Source organism: Miniopterus natalensis, chromosome 6 (assembly GCF_054644295.1).
Source record: "Miniopterus natalensis isolate mMinNat1 chromosome 6, mMinNat1.hap1, whole genome shotgun sequence".
Classification (NCBI taxonomy): Eukaryota; Metazoa; Chordata; class Mammalia; order Chiroptera; family Miniopteridae; genus Miniopterus; species Miniopterus natalensis.
Genome location: NC_142086.1, coordinates 22,248,448 through 22,265,626, shown reverse-complemented (window position 1 = coordinate 22,265,626; position 17,179 = coordinate 22,248,448). Strand labels below are relative to the sequence as shown.

At 35.1% G+C, this 17,179-nt stretch overlaps 1 protein-coding gene and 1 long non-coding RNA gene across 3 annotated transcripts in view; one reads left to right on the top strand and one right to left on the bottom strand.

Annotated features, from left to right (window-relative positions):
• The first annotated feature begins 1,949 nt into the window (after window positions 1–1,949).
• LOC107524600 (uncharacterized) lies at window positions 1,950–15,652 on the top strand. Its single transcript, XR_001601989.2, has 3 exons — window positions 1,950–2,117; window positions 8,802–8,883; window positions 15,525–15,652. It is a non-coding gene; the product is annotated as an uncharacterized LOC107524600 (long non-coding RNA).
• Window positions 4,972–17,179, bottom strand: part of ZNF654 (zinc finger protein 654) — a 79,245-nt gene continuing 67,037 nt past the window's right edge. Inside the window, exons 7-9 of one of the 2 annotated variants that reach the window (XM_016196541.2) lie at window positions 14,607–14,748; window positions 8,832–11,163; window positions 4,972–8,017 (exon numbers count right to left, since the gene is read on the bottom strand). In XM_016196541.2, the coding sequence (XP_016052027.1) occupies window positions 8,010–8,017; window positions 8,832–11,163; window positions 14,607–14,748 (2,482 nt within the window). In that variant the 3' untranslated portion in view covers window positions 4,972–8,009. The other variant, XM_016196540.2, reaches the window with a different exon arrangement.

Here is a 17,179-nt window from a genome sequence, read left to right as displayed (position 1 = left end):
CCCAATGTTTTCATTGATGTCATTCAAAAAATGTATTTTCTGAGCATCTAACTGCTTGCTGGGCACTATTCTTTATGCTGGAAAGAAATACGTAAGTCCTTTGGAACTTGCATTCTAGTGAAGGAAACAGTCAATAAACATAAGAAACTGTGTACTGTCAGGAAATAGTATGGATTAGAAAAACAAAACAAAACACACACACCAAAAAGAGGGTGATGGAGAGGATGTTGGTATTTTACACAAGCTGTGAAGAAAGGCTTCTCTAAGTTACACTGAAGGAAATACATGAAGAAAATGAGAGCATGAACTACAGAAGAGTGTCTAGGAAGAGGCAACAGTAGAAGTTCTGAGGAAGGAATGGAGTATGTGACATGTAGGAAGGGGGCCAGGAGGCTGGAGCAGCTTGTGGAAGGAGGAGGCAGTGAGGTTAGAGTTGTAGTCAAGACTGATACAGAGCAGGGCTTCTCAACCCTGATGCTATTGACATTTTGGGTAGGATAATTCTTTGTTGTGGATGCTGTCCTATGCATTGTAGGATGCTTAGCAGCATCCCCAGCCTCTACCCACTACATGCCAGTAGCACCTCCCCCATCCCCACCCCCTAGTTATGGATACCAAAAATGTCTCCAATTTGGTACAAATGTTGCCAATTGTTTCTGGGGGAACCAAAAAATACACCCTTACTTGAGAACCACTGATAGAACCACCTGTCCAAAAAGTGCTTTCTGAGATGATGTAAATGTTCTGTTTTGCCCAATACAATAACCATCAGCCACATGTGACTATTGAGTTCTTATAATGTGGCTAGTACAACTGAGGAACTCAATTTTAAGTTTTATTTGAATTTTAAGTATATTTTAGTAGCCACTTGTGGCTAGTGGCTATTACTTTAGATAGTGCAGATCTAGAGCCTTGCCTGCCATTTTAGACTTCAGCTTTTATCTTTTACCTTTTTGTCTTCATTTTCAGTTATTCTCTCACTCTCACTCCAGTCTAGTCCTTGCTGTTTGTTTTGTTTTTTAAGATTTTTAAATTGTTTTTTAGGGGGAGAGGGAGAGAAACATCGATGTCAAAGCTTAACATCAATTGGCACCTCCTGCACACCCCCTCCTGGGCAAGTGCTGTGACTGGGAACAGAACCAGCAACCTTTTGGTGCATGGGAGGATGCCCAACCAACTGAGCCACACCAGCCAGGGCGCTCTTTGTTTCTTAAACTTGCCATGCAGGTCCCCACCTCAGAACCTTTGCTCTTTTTTTTTTAATTTTTAATCCTCACCCAAGGATATGTTTTTATTGATAGGGAGAAACATCGATGTGAAAGAGAAACATCAATCTGTTGCCTCCAGTGCATGCCCTGACTGGGGATCGAACCTGCAACTTAGGTATGTGCCCCAACTGGGAATCAGACCTGCAACCTTCTGTTGTATGGATAATGCTCCAACTGAGGCACCAGGCCAGGGCTCAGAGCTTTTGCTCTTGCTAACTCTGCCTGGTACAGTCTCTACTCAGGTATCTGAATGACTCTCTTTTCCTTCATTCAGATTCCTATTCAAGTCACCTTATCAAAGAGACCTTCCTGCCCGGCCAGGTGTGGCTCAGTGGTTAAGCATCGACCTAGGATCCAGGCGATCAGGGTTCGATTCCCGGTCAGGGCACATGCCCGGGTTGCGGGCTGCAGCGGATCAATGACTTTCTCATCATTGATGTTTCTATCTCTCTCTCTCCCTCTCCTTTCCTCTCTCTGAAATCAATAAAGATATATTAAAAGAAAAAAAAAGAGACCTTCCTTTATGATTCTGTTTAAAATGGTCACCGACAATGCCATGCTTACTTATACCTTCCCTACCTACTTATTCTCCATAGCACTTACACTATATATATATATATATATATATATATATATACATATATATATATATATATATATACAGTTTTAAAATACTTTTTTTTTTTTTAAGGGAGAGAAACATCCATCGGCTGCTTCCTGCACTCCCCCTACAGGGGATCGAGCTTGTGCCCTGACCAGGAATCAACTGGCAACCCTTTGGTGCACTGATTGACGCCCAACCAAGCCACATGGGCCAGGGCTGTAAAGTTTGTTGCCCTCCAGAAGAATGTGAGTTCTGTGAGCCAGAGATTTTTATCTTTATTGTCTATTGAAGAGCATGGCATAGTAATTCTGCAATAAATATTGCATAAATGAATGTGTTGTAAAGCCATTGGAGGCCTTTCTTTTCTTTTTTTTTTTTTTGATCGATTCCAGAGAGGGAGGAAGGGAGAGAAACATCCATGTGAGAGAGATACATTGGATCGGTTGCCTCCTGTACCAGCCAGTACCAGGGATCGAACCCACAACCCATCCACGTGCTCTGACCAAATTGAACCGAAGACATTCCAGTGCATGGGACAACACCCTAACCAACCAAGCCACACTGTCCAGGGCACCATTGGAGGATTGTAAACTAAGGAATGGCATGATCCGACTTGTTTCAAACAGCATCAATTTTGGCTGCTGGTCTGAAGAACAGACTGAAGAAGGCCAAGGGGAGAGGCAAGGAACCCAATTTGGAGATTACTACAGTAGTCCACATGAGAAGAGATGGCGGATTAAGGTAGAGTGAAGGACATACCAAGTCAGGGAATACTGCAAGGTTTTGGTTTATGCAAGTAGAGTTGCCATCTACTGAAAGGAGAAAGACTGGGAAAAGTAGGTTTCAATGGAGAAATACAAAATTTTCGAGATCAGGCTTTCTGGAGAAAGTGGTGATGCCCAAGATTATAAACAAAGAATAAGGTATGCGGCAGAAAGACGGCAAAGAATTACAGGTAAAGGGAGCAGTAGTGAAAAATGCATGAAATAAAACAGCATGACTGTTTTTTGGCTAGAGCCAAAGACAGTACAGGAGCCATAACATGAAGAGAACTTTAATAAAATTTTAACAGTAAGGGCTCAGCTTCAGGCCCTTCACACACTTAATTCTTATAACCTTGCAAGAACAGTTCTCTTTTAACATATGTGGACATCTGAGTTTAGGAATGCACTTAACTGCTTAAGGTTCCACAAGCATAAAACTATTATGAATACAATTGATCCCTACATCTCTGAGCTGTTTCCATTAAATCATGTTCTGGCAGTTTCACTTACTGAATGCTTTTTGAGGCAAGAAAAGTTTTCTAGGTTAGAGTGGTTTTGGGTATTAGATCATACTATTAAAATATCCTTTCACCCCAAAGTAGTTATGTACCTATTAACAGGACTTATTTAAATTTCCTGGAAACTGAGTTTCTGAAAAGACTGAATTTAAAGGGACATAAGTTTACCTTCAAGGGAAGTAAGAAGAACCTTGTTGCTTTAGATCTGCAATTTTTAAATCTTAGTGTGTTTCAGAATCACCTGGAGGATCTGCAATTTTTAAATCTTAGTGTGTTTCAGAATCACCTGGAAGACAGATTGGTCCCCCACCTGACCAAAATTTAGCATTTCTAACAAGTTCTGAGGTAATACCGATCCTGCTGCTCTGAGGACCACACTGTAAGACTCACTGCTGGTAGACAAGAATAAAGCAGCAAGCAGCTATGTCTGTAGCCGACTGCATCCTTTCTCCAAAATCGCTGGTCCTCCAGCAAATCTAGCCCTCGATTTGAATGTATTAAATCCACTCATGACCTACATTTGTATGGAAAACTGCGTGGCATTATGGTTTTAAGACATATCTGATTTTTCAATTCCACCTATTAGCTGTGTGACTTTTGTCAAGTTCACCTTTCTGAACCCTGGTTTCTAAAAAGCAGTGTTCTTATCTACTGTTTTAACAATTAGGGGTTATACATATAGTTGGTGCACAGCAATTTAGTAAAACAAGCATCCATTTTTTCTCCAGTGTGCAGCAGCTATAAATAAGGCATGAACCTCTTAATTTTCATTCCATGTACTGTTGGGTTGTCTCTATTTTAAATCATGATGCAGAGCCAAAATTTGTCTGTTATTAGTTGATTCTTGAAATCAGTATGGATCTTAAGAAAAGCAACCTATTTTTTTATCTTGGAAGCATACTTAGTAATATTTGGTTGCTTCTCAGAATTCCTCAAGTTTCAGAAAAGAAAAATGAAAAGTGTAGATAACCCCAATAATTTTATCTAAATACCTCAAAACATTTAAGTCTAAAATCATATGGCCATAAATCATAGACTGATAATTCTAGATCTCCGCTCTATAATGCTTTAACAACTTTCTCATAGTTTTTCAAAGCATAACATTTGTAACGTACACAACACTGTATTTAACACAGTATATATTCTTTCATTTACAGTATTATGTCATTGCATTAAAGAGGTTCTTTTTCTACATCAGGCCTGTTTTTTTCCACTTGCAAGTTATAGCAAAGTACAGGGGGGTTTCCTTTGTTAGTGAACCAAAAAAGTAGGAGCCCCCATACCCAAGGATCACACTTTTAGACACAGATTAGTTGGCCTAGACATTTTCCCATTGAAATGCTTTTGTAGATAGTAAATTTTCATCATCATTTACATCTTATTTCCAAATGACTTCAGTTTTTATTTTTTGGTTTTAATTTCCACCAGAAGCTCTTCATCTTTGAAGAATTACCAATGTAGATAAATCCATCCACTGTCTTGCTTCTGACATTTGTCTTCCACCTACTAAATTTACAGAGGATACTATCTCACACTGAAACCATGTACTTGAAATGACTTTAGTAAACAACATTCTATCAACGTGTAATTCCTGTGTGTGGACATTAATTAAAATAATTTCTAAAAAGGTCTATTTATGTAAACTTTTAGGTTTATTTTTTTCTATATTATGTTTTTAAAATCACTCAATAATCTGAATATGGTAATGTTAACTGAAATACCTCAGCCTCTTATGAGACATAATAGAAATTTCTTACTTAATATATCTTAAGCCTAATTCCCTTTTGAAGCATTGTTACATAAAAATGAACACTTCATTACCAATAAGGACAATGTTTTATTGAACAGATCTATGTACAGTACAAAAAATTTCTTGAAATGAGACACTATCGTTGATTTATTGCAGTTCAATGGCTCAGTTTTAATTTGTACTCTTATAAAATGCAAAGTAAAATAATTTAATGTTCAACAAGGAAGCACAAATTCCTTTCTTGCTGAATCTGTAATATCTTTCACATATTAACAGTTCCAAAATGCATATGCAGCATTTAGTCATTCTGAAAAGGTGTTTTACAGTACCAAATAAATTAAAAAATAAAACACTATCATCCCTTTTAGGTTTTTCATCCATACAACAGTTTAAACCAAACACAAAAGGAGTACGGCTGAACCTTCAAGTGTGACTTCAGAAGAATCACAAGTTCAATGTTATAAATTATCTATCATTATATAATTGGTGGGTTTAAAAAACGAATATGGCTAAAGCCCAAAGTACCAGTGTCCTTGTCCACGGAGATTCCTTTTCCACCTCCCCATAATATCTGAGCAGCAACGATTCAGATTTGCTCTTTCTTGACCTTACTGAAACATAGCAGAAAGTTAATATTTAATGTTTTGAAGGCAATTTTTTATTTAAAAACAAAGGATTGAAACTTGGTCCATGTAAGATAAGCACATCCTCAAAATAGAAGGAGTAGAAAAGAAAGACAATAAACTGAGGAAGAAGAAAGCTTCCTTTTCTTCTGGATTCCAAATTACGAGCTGTTGGAAGTTTATGCACCCTCTACAAGCAAAATGATGTAAGCTTATGTTTTATAAAACATACATAAAATGTACACATTCAATAGCAATTATTTGAGAAGACGTTAGAACAGTGGTCAAATAGAATTTTATGACATTCCTTGACTTGTGTATAAACCCATTTGATCTGTCTTTCTGAAAGTTTTCCCTTAGCAACACAACAGAAATAAAACCTCAAAGACAAAAAAATAACATACATGTTTAAAACATCCTGGTATGAACTGCAAAATGAATGAAAATAATTTGTAGACATGATAGTTTCAACTTACAAAAAAATAAAAAGTTAAAAATGTTGTTATAATTTTAAACTTCCAGAAAATTAAGCAGAAATTTTATTTCAAAAATAACTTGATTGTCCAAATGAACTAGTTTCCAAACAGACTTTTTATTATTACATGATTATTTTAGACTAAACTGAAATAGATCTCAAGTATTACATTTTTAGTGTCAGGGAGTATGGAAAACATTTTAAGTTGACCTTAAAGAATTAAAAAAGCTAATTGATTTTTTACTTATGCTATTTAATGTAAATTCCACAGCCTAATGTAGGCTACTTAAAAAAACAAAAGCAAACCTAAATTTTATTGGAATGGATTTGACTGTCAATTGCATAGCAGTGAATGCCCATGATAACTAAGCAAATAAAATTGGGAAATTCTTAGATATCTGATCTACCATTATCTATTGTGGCTTGGAAAACCTAATTTAATAAAGTCTGGATGCTGCCCTGGAAGAAGCATCCCCCCTTGCTTGGTAACTTCATTCAAGAAGCTTTAATAGGTCAAAACATAATATTCAAAATATTTGGATATAGTAGGGTCTGACGAGATTATCTGCTTTGAACAAAAATGTGTCAGTTGGAAAACTGGAATATTTGGTTGACACTGGTACATTACTCAGTTTTTGAAGACTCTGCCTTTGCATTTTTGTTCATTTTATCCCTGCTATAGATTAACACATTACTAGGTAAAAGGTCTTTAACCTTCCTCTTTTAGAGAATGTACAAGGAGAATACATCTGAGAGGGTATTCTTAAAAAAAAATTTTTTTTGTTTAACAATTAAGTTAAAATCTTCCTTAGGAAAATTACTGGTCATCAAGGAAAATAAATGCATCAATATATCTTACTGTGTTCTTGCTGTGCAAATTTTTGTGTAAATATTTCCTTTCACATATATATATATAAAATTATTCAGACCAAATTCATCACTAATAAATAAGAAAGCATGAGTAGTATGGCTTATTTTATAACTCTCCTAAATGAATAAAACCAATGAATTCTTGACCCGATTCTTAGCTTACATATTTTTTTTTACAGCCAGTTATTTTTATAGGACTGTACTTAGATAACTCACATTAACGTCTAAAGGACCTTACTATGAATCATCAAGCAATGTCCTAACACTATATACAAATAGAAATATCCCAGTGTGCTTATACCATTACTGTATTCACATTGAGGAATTTGCAATTCAGTGTTTTCCTTCAACTAGATAGCCTTTAATGGTCTTAGATTCCTCCCATCTGTCCCCAAAGTTACCAATAGTACTTTTTCTATTTAATTGACATGGCTGCCTTTTAAATATAATTCATTGGTATTACAAAAATGGAAAATGGAAGGTTCTATCAAAGCACGGTTGTTTTGTCTTTTGTTTTTTTAATTTCCAATGTTGGCATGCCATGCACTGAACTTTCACCTGTGTTTACTCAGTCATCTGGAAACAAGTTACAATCTTTTATGGATAGAATGGTGATAAATCAAGTTATATTTTCATGTATCAGTTTCTAAATTATAATAAACCAAATAGTAGTGATTCCTTAAACTATGTTTGACAAGAAGGGAGGTTACACATGACAAGAAAACCATCCCATTTGCAGAATACTTTATTGTAAACCAACCCCTCCCCCTTTTAAAATAATTGGGTTAACTTTTCCTTTTCTGTAAGGCCATAGCTGGTTTGTCTTTCTGACTAGTTGCCTGAACATGGTTTTCACATAAGCGAAACTGAACATGCTGCTATTAATCTCACAAACTTTTTTTAAAATGTGGTTTTATGGATAACTGGTACTTTGGGAGTTTTGTAATAACCCTTTTGGAATCTGAACCAGCACATCTCTGAGTTCATTCTAGAAAATGTGCTTTGTCTTTATCTTTAGTATTCCAAGACCGCTCTAAAATTAAGGCCATCAGGGAAATAGCAAACTGATGATGCATTTTCTTGTAGTGCTTTTTTCACACTACTGCTTGATCGACAGATCTTTCTGAAACATTTTTATCAGGCACCTGTAAAACAGAACACGTCTATTAATTCAAATTTTATAGATGTTCAAGTGGAACTCTAAGTCAGATTCCTGTTTAATTATACCCTTACACATTCAAAGAATATTCATATCAGTAGAAAGGCAGGCAAATTCTTTTGCTCATTTTTGTTTTTCAATTAGTTTCTGATTCTTTTAAGCTGTTTTTGTAAAGAGGCTCAGTTTCACTTGGTTTATATTCTAGCATGCAGATGAAAAACACTTCCATAATTGCTTTGTCTCTAGAACTTTAACTACATGAAACTTAGAATGAAGAAAAGCCTCAGATACGATGAAAATGATCAAAGAGTATGAAAAACCTGTTTACAAGTTCTGGCTCCCACAAGTTCATAGGCCTGTGCCTATGCAAATTACTTGTGAATTTCAGTTAAGTTTCTATAAAACAAGAATAGTAATATCACCCCATAATGGTTGTACAGAATAAAGGAAATAATGTATAGGTAGTGCTTTATCATCTGCGCTATAGAAATGTTAACTTTTTAAAAATTTTATATAAATACTAAATTTGATATAGTCTCATTAATTTCTCAGGCATTGCTTTCCCCCAAATCTCCATTAGATATTTAGGCTCCCACACTGTGGGCCCATATCTCAAATTTAAAAGCAAATTAACTTATCAGCACTTCCTTAAAGATAAAATTCTAAAACCAGTGAGATGATTAGAAATAGAAAGCTTACAAATGCTATCAGTTGAGAAATGTTAAATTTTTTTTAACCTCATAGACCTATGGCATTTTCTATTTCTACAGATATACCTACTGAGAAGATAGAAGACTTACTTTCATCATCTGAATCAAATCCAAAGAGTGCCTGACATTTCTTTTGTGCAAGGTGAGCCTCAAGTGCTTCTGCATTACAGTAGGTGGTCAGGCATTTGCCACATCTTAATCTTTTCATTGATTTTTTACAAATGTTATCTTGATCGGAACAGGCATCTATCCTATCAGTCAGAAATTTTCTGCGTTTTGGCATACTAAGGTACCGTTCATCAAGGTAACTGGGAGGCAATGGTCTGACATATGGCTTTGACACAATTAAGCCATATGAAGTATGTTCACTCGTCAGATTTGGTTTGGATGGTGCCTGAGATACTGTCAGGGTACTGTGTTCTTGTGGTACATTGGGTAAAATGGAACCGTTTTCTGTCCTGATTCTATTTGTATCAATTTTCAAAGCAGGACCTGATGAAACTAAAGGTGTCTGTTCTATTCCACTGTGTCCATTGACTAAATCACTAATACTACAATTATTTTCAGAATTTGGCTCTATGTCAGGCATCTTTTGGTTTATCAAGCTTATATCAGAAACAGTGTCATCAGAATGCTCATTTCCATTCTGAACTAAACTGTCTGTCTTCTTTTCCATACTGTCTATACACGTCTTTGGTTCTGTAGAATCCTTCCTTGATTTGCTAGTAGAAACTGACAGACTAATAGCTTGTTTCTCATTACTAGATGAGTCTTTTTCCTGATGACTAGGATTTGAGTCTGTAAGATCATCCCAAGCAATTGCTTCACTTGGTTGTGCAGATGATTCCGGTGTTTTACTTAAATAGTGCTGAGCTTCATGTTCATATAACAGAGGAAGATCTTCGAAAAGCTCATGACATTCTGGAAAACTACACTGAGCTTGAAATATCCTGTGACTTTTTGTGTGCTGAGCAAGCTGGAATGGCAGCTTAAACGACTCATTGCAATTAAAATGCAAACAAAAATACACATTTGGATAGCTGTGTCTATTAAGGTGATCTATAAAATGCTGAGAATCTTCAAACTGCCTTTGACAAAATTTGCATTTTCCTTTGCTCCACTTCATTACTGTTTGCCGCACATTTAAGTCAGTTGGATGTGCAGTCCTTGCATGTTTATTTAAAAATCCAATTCTTTTAAATATCCGGACACAGCCAAGAGCAGGGCACTTAAAGTTTCCTTCTTGATCTGTATCATATATGTCTTTTGGATGGCACACAGTTCCGTTGATTTTATGAAGTACTGAAGTTTCTTGATTCAGGTCATAATCATCTTCTTCATAATCACCTTCTTCCTCCTCTTCCTCCTCATAGTCATCCTCACACACAGGTAAAGGGTCCAATACATTATTTACATAAGTATCAGGACTGCCATTTTCAATAACATCTTCTGATACACTTACGGGAATTTCAGTGAATTCAGCCACACACTCAGGGATGACTTCTTCGTTTCCATCACTTGAAGTATTATTAGTCTGTACTTCCAAATCTCTATTATCAGAATTCCCGTTTTCAAATGAAATTAAAGAACTGGAACAATTTATGTCTTCCAAAGCAGGAATTTCCTGATCCTCCTGTTGAGCTGCAGCAATCTGCTGTCTTTGTATTTTTTTAACATGATTCTTTAAATGCTTCTGCATAAGTCCTCTGTTTCTAAATTTCCTACCACATATTACACAGGAAAAACTGCCCTTTTTCTGATGAGCCTGGGCATGCCTTACAATGTGACCACCTAGAAATTCCTTGTTACATAACATACACCGATGCCTTGGGACACTGTGGTCTACTTTAGAAGCATTAAGAGCTGTCAGGTTTTTCTTTGTATTAGCGTGGCCTTTAGGCTGTACTCCAGGTATATCATCAGGATCAAGTTCTCCAGTGCTCTGATCTGTAAAAGAGTCAAGACCTTCATCTAAACATTTCTGTTCCACTGTCTTTTTTAGATTACCTGTAGAATTGTCCAGTGTATTTTCATTTAGAAATCTGATTGCTGATTTATCGCTCAGTAATGCTACACAGTTTTTCTTAATCATTACGAAGTTCCAGAATTCAGGATCAAAAAACAACCCCTTTTTCAAAATTGGAAGTAATTCAAAACGAACACGATTCTGAACACTACTGGTGCCTTCATTGTATTCTTCATCTGGACGTTTGTAAAGCTCTTCAACAGTATGATAAGCTTCCAAGGAGCGCTCAAGGAAAAATATTGAGAGCGCACAAATCCTGAGGATCTCCAAATCATTTGGCAAAAAATGTGCAATTGTTTTATAAATTAGACACTTAGTTTTGGGATCATCATGAAGATCTAGTTGTAGAGCACAACCACATATTTCAACACAAATTTGTAAGCCTTCTTCTTCAACCTGTATAAGAAAAAAATACTACTAAGTACCTTTTAAAAATATTACACAAACTAGTTTATCTTTTTAAAATACAACTCTGAAATGAAAGCTAAATAAACACAGTATTCCAAATGTACAATTTTCCTTAATGGATAGACTTAAATCTTTTATAATATATAAATAAATCTTTTTAAATTTGAGAATCTGGAAAAGATAGCATTTTTGCTTCTGATTTATTTAATTTTTACCACTAACCATAATACAAAATTATTTATAACCTTACAGTGATTTAAAATACAAAAGCTGGCCCGGCTGTGCGTGGCTCAGCAGTTGAGCATCGACCTAGGATCCAGGTGATCAGGGTTCAATTCCCAGTTAGGGCACATGCCCAGGTTGCGGGCTCGATCCCCAGTCGGGGGCATGCAGGAAGCAACCGATCAGTTACTCTCTCATCAATGATGTTTCTATCTCTCTCTCCCCCGCTCCTTTCCTCTCTCTGAAATCAATAAAGACATATTTAAAAAATAAAATAAAATACAAAAGCTGGATGGTAGGCACACAGTGCAATATACAGATCTTATAACATAGAAAACCACACCTGAAACATACATGTTCGTATTAACCACTGTCACCCCCATAAATTTAATTAAAAAAATAAAATACAAATGCTTCATAAACTTATGAAGATTAAAGTTTCTTACAAATCTAGATCCTGTTTATTATTTTAGGTACTAATCTCACATTCTGTGGCAGAAGGGTTAAATTATATGTATTTAAACACATTTATCAATTTTTGATGTTAAAAAATAACTAGTTTGGTTTTTTTAAAGAGAACTGCTTATGGAAACTCTTTCATAAAGCTGCACCAAATAATATTACTTCTGTTACTTAAATAATATTATTTATCCAAATAAAGGGAGAAGGGTAGGCCACACGAAGAAGGCAATGACAATCTTTCCAAATCTAATAAGGTGTCAGAATAATGAACCTACTGGAAGTTACCTGAAAATTACTCAAGCTTTGAAATTTTTACTTATCACTCAAAGATAACTGCATCAGCTTTTACTTGGGAATCTGTTGTCTATCCACCTTAATTCAAATTATAGATAATACTGCTAATGATTTGGAATGCTTGTTTGAATATAAAGCACAAAAGCAATATATCTTTAAAGCACTGTGTGTGTGTGTGTGTACATCGTAATACCTGCATATTATAGATGACAGAAAGGAAGACTACTTTACCATACTTATATCCTCTTAGTCGTTTACATGCTATGTAACCCCGCTTCACTACACAGAGTTCCACAAGCAGACCTTAACTTTGCACATCACATTCCCACTTTATCTAGCTGGTAAATTCCTACCCATCTATTCATTCTTTGGCAATCAGTTCTACTCTGAAAGTTTTTCTCACCATTCATTCTGGCCCCTACCTTGGGGTAGAGTTAAACATTCCCCATTCTTTCCACTGAGAATAATTACACTTATTTCTAAAAAGCATGTATATATTGTTTTATAACAGTCTGTGTGTGCCCCGCCCCTAACCCCAACTTTGAATTCTTAAATTCCTAGAAATCAGTTTGAATTCCTAAATAATACAGTATCTCATTTTTCATATCTTCCTATAGGTAGTGTAGAAATTGGCATATAGTGACCTTTGAGTAAATGTTTACAGAGCAAATGGGAGCACACCTATTCCACTAAGTTTAGTTTTCTCTTATTAGTCCACCATGTCCAGCTTGAAATTCTTTTCTGAATTCAAATTTCCTTTTTCTAATTGTCTGTTACAATTAGATATTTCCACCTATATTTTCCAGATATAACAAATTCAAAATTCACTGCTTCAAAACAGAATTCCTTCTCTTTCTCCAAATGAAGTTATAATGTACCCACAGTTGCTCAAGTTTAAAAATTTCAGGATCATCGCAAAAGGACGAAGGGGAACAGGACACTTTCTGACTCAAAATCCTTTAATAATTCCTGTACATTTACAGACTGAAGTTCCAACTTTCAATGTAGCATTCAAGTTCCCTTTAGGATCTCCAGCACTGCCCCACCTCCTGCAGTCCAGTCCCTCTGATTAGTTTCATCTCCTACACTCTCCCTAGGTTTCTCTGCTACACTATTAATGTCACTGGACAGTTCTGAGAAACAAATAATAAAATGAGGCAAAAACGCTCTGTAAAATACAAATGTTAGTATTATCTTCCTCTACCATTCAAAACCCAGCTTAAAGCATCTTCCTCTGTGAAGCCTTTTCAAATATGCAATCTGTAACATCTCCTTCTCAACTCATACAGCATTGTCTGTGCCTCTTTTCACAGCACTGAGGCATGTGAGTGACTTATTCCATTAGATAAAGATCTTTTTAGTAGAGTATAACATTTTTAATACTTATTTCATCTTCAAATTTTTCCTCTGATGATGTATTCTTAGGTTGACCAGACTTGTGAAAATAAGAAAGCTTTATGTTAACTAGCTGAACTTCACCTAAATTATAAACTTTCTTTAACAAAGTCTCTTAATTTTTGGTGCAAATGAGAATCAAATGTAAAAAAATACAGATACATCTTTTATTTTTTAAATGTTTTACAGATGACTCTGATGCACTTTAAATGTTAAGTATTCTATAGCATAACTTGTTTGGGTTTTTTCCCCCTCCTGTTTTGATAGGAAGAAAGGTTAACTTCCGACAATGCACTTGAATGGCATTTCACTATCTAATAATGAAGCTATTAAGGCCATTAGCAAAATAAATAGGAAATAAAACAACAACAAAAACACCTCTGATACAATGCTGCCAACTTTATGTCATGGGAATATGATCACTGCTTGGTCATACATCTAATGAGTGATGTGATAATGAATGTGATAAATGCATAAATATGTAAGAAAAAATGAAATATATTATTTAATGGATGCCTCCTTATATATTTAAAAGTAATACACATAAATATTCAGTTAAAATGAAAAGATGTATCTTTTCTGTCTTTGCATTCAAACTTGTTAATATTTGAGGGGGAAAAGTTAATGGATCTGCAGGATCTATTTTCATGTCTACATAAGTCATGTAGAATTGTACTCACTTGAAGTGGCCCATAAAATATTTGCTTCAGAACTATTTTTAAAAACAGATAATGTGTTTATACTATTACATAAAATAAACACTTTAAAAATGTGTCCTTAAGTTTAAAAAATGCCTCATAATCATGGTTTCTTTTCAACTAAACACCAGACTTAAAACTATGAACTGTATTTATTTTTAACAGTGAGCAGGTATTCCCTATAGATATATAAAGTTAGTTTGCAAATTAGTTAAAATTCTGCAAAAGTGACAAACTTGTTTAATTATATCTTCTGCTTCAAATTTATAGTCAAATAAGTTCTGTCATAAGACATTCAAGTTTCAGTGAACTGTCATTTAATTTTCATTTAAAATGAAGGGGTAAATATATCCTGTTTACCTCATCCTTAATGATTTTCATGAAAGGAAATATGACTCTCACATTAGTTGCTGTTCTTAAAAGCTGGTAGCATTGATCTACAAAAACTTGTTTTGAAGGATTAGACTTAAGCTGAAGTTTACTCCATATGAAAATCAACTCCCTGTAAATGAGAAAAAGAGAAATATCAAAAAAACAGTTTATTCAAATACAGACATTAGTTATCTTTCACTGATTCTATAGTGCCCTGGATGAGATGTATACAAAGTGAGTAAAAATGGGTATTATGTTAACCCCCAGGCTATTTCTGCTACCTATATGAAACTAATAGAAGCTGGGGGGGAAGGTCAGAAATTGTAATTTTGCAGTGGTAAGGAATGAATTCCAATCATGTGCTGACAAATTTAAGGTGTCTCTAGTACTTGATCAAAACAAATTCTAATTCCAATATACCAATATTATGATATTACTTTAAAAAAATAAACTTTTTGGCCATTAGTTAATACCCTCCTTGCCAATTTAGAGATCAATACTATAGGCACTCTGCAAAGAAATGGTTCATATTTTTCATTTTCAGTCTGTTAAGATACCAAAAGTATTACAGATCAAAAGTGTTAAGTATATTAGAGTAGTAATTCTGAAATGTTTTAGATTATCTGCTCTTCCATTATGATGTAGTACTTTCAATATAGACAAGCTATAGACCATTTAAAGTGTTTCACAGGTAGATTGTTTTCTAACATATGGCCAAGGTTATTAGATGAAGTAGTGAGTTTTGAGCAAAGGAAGTCATAAGATATAATTGATATATTTGGATATCACATTTTAGCAATTAGAATTCTTTAACTATATCATTAAAGTTACATAAAGCATCATAATCTAAAAAGTATTAAAACTGATGAAAATGTTTTTTAAAAATGTGATTTCATGTACTTTCAGCCCAGTACATACAACTATTAAATCTAAGGGCGGACTGGCTACTGTCATGAAGATATGCACAGTCTGCCCAACCAGGCATGGCTCAGCGGTTGAGCATCAACCTAGAATCCAGGAGATCATGGTTCGATTCCCGGCCGGGACATATGCCCGGGTTGGGGGCTCGATCCCCCAGTCGAGTGCGTGCAGGAGGCAGCCGATCAGTGACTCTCTCATCATTGATGTTTCTAATCTCTCTCCCTTCCCCTCTCTGAAATCAATAAAGATATGTTATATATATATATATATATATATATATATATATATATATATATATATATATAAAGATATGCATAGTCTACTTAGACAATACAGAAAACAGAAAATGATGGCAAGCAACATATTAACAGTAAAACAAAAATTCTACCTCTATTTCATACTAGCTTTGTGGATATAAGTTTTAGTCCACTACCCACTTTTTTTGCACATGTATTCCTTCAAAAGTTCACTAGGTTTCACACCTTGCTCCCAAATCTCTAGCTCTGACTTCTTTACCAATATCCGTGCCTCAATATATTTCAATTAAGACTGCTTTCTAGCACCTTAACCCTGTTAGAATAATATCCCTGTAAAATTAATGATCTTTTCCTAGATCAGTCAGTGACACAAAACATTCCTCTAACCTATTCTAACCTGTTTATTTTTCACAGTCTTGACATTTTGATTATATTTTTCCTCACAGCTATACCATTCTTCCTCAGTGCTACCACCTTAAGCCCTTTAATTGTACATATGTACTTCTACAGGGTTGCTAAACTGATCTGTGTCCACCTTCCAGATCGTTTTATTTAGTACTTATTCTATATGCTGTTTAGTGTCCATAGCAATGGAAACATGAGTTTTGAAATCAGAAGCATCAGGATTTGAATTCTGGGCACTCTTCTAGGTTGGTCTCCTCACAGTTAATTTGTTTCATTTATTCTCACTTTTATGTTAATTGCTCTACTTGTAAAGTATTCTTTATTTCTAAAATGAGCTTATCTTTCAGTGTCCATGTCAAGTGCCTCTTCATGGAAGCCTTCATGAATATCCCAAACTAAAGTGGTAATTACTTCAGAACAGATCTTATCCCTCTTACTGATTTTATGCCTTTCATATATTTCCTAGCTTATTTTCTATAGATCCTATTTCCTCAACTATTAATACATTATAAGTCTCCTCAGTGATACACTGTATAGAAGTAGTGGCAAAAACATGAGTTTGGGAATAAGAGAGGCCTAAATATCAATATGACAATGCGCTACCTGGCATGGCATTACTGTTTACATTGAGCCAACTTTTTCTGGCAATAGCCCTAATACACAAGATTGGAACCCAAGTGGCCATGTCTCCTATGTGATCCTCCTCACCCTCCTTAAGATAATAATTCAGGAATAGAAAACAGACCCCAGTCAGTTTCAACTATGGAATGTTCTCAGTTCTAAACTATGAGGTGTGGGGACTGTTGCATTCCTTCTGGTCTGCAATACAAGAGACTGGAACCAGCTGGCACAAAAAAGAAACAAATTTTTTTTTTTAAATCCTAGCAATCTCAGAGTCCCTGGTAGCACTTCTCTTTTGAGGACCAACTATAGCCCTGCCCTTTTTGTGGCTGATGTCATAACCCAGTATCTTTCCAA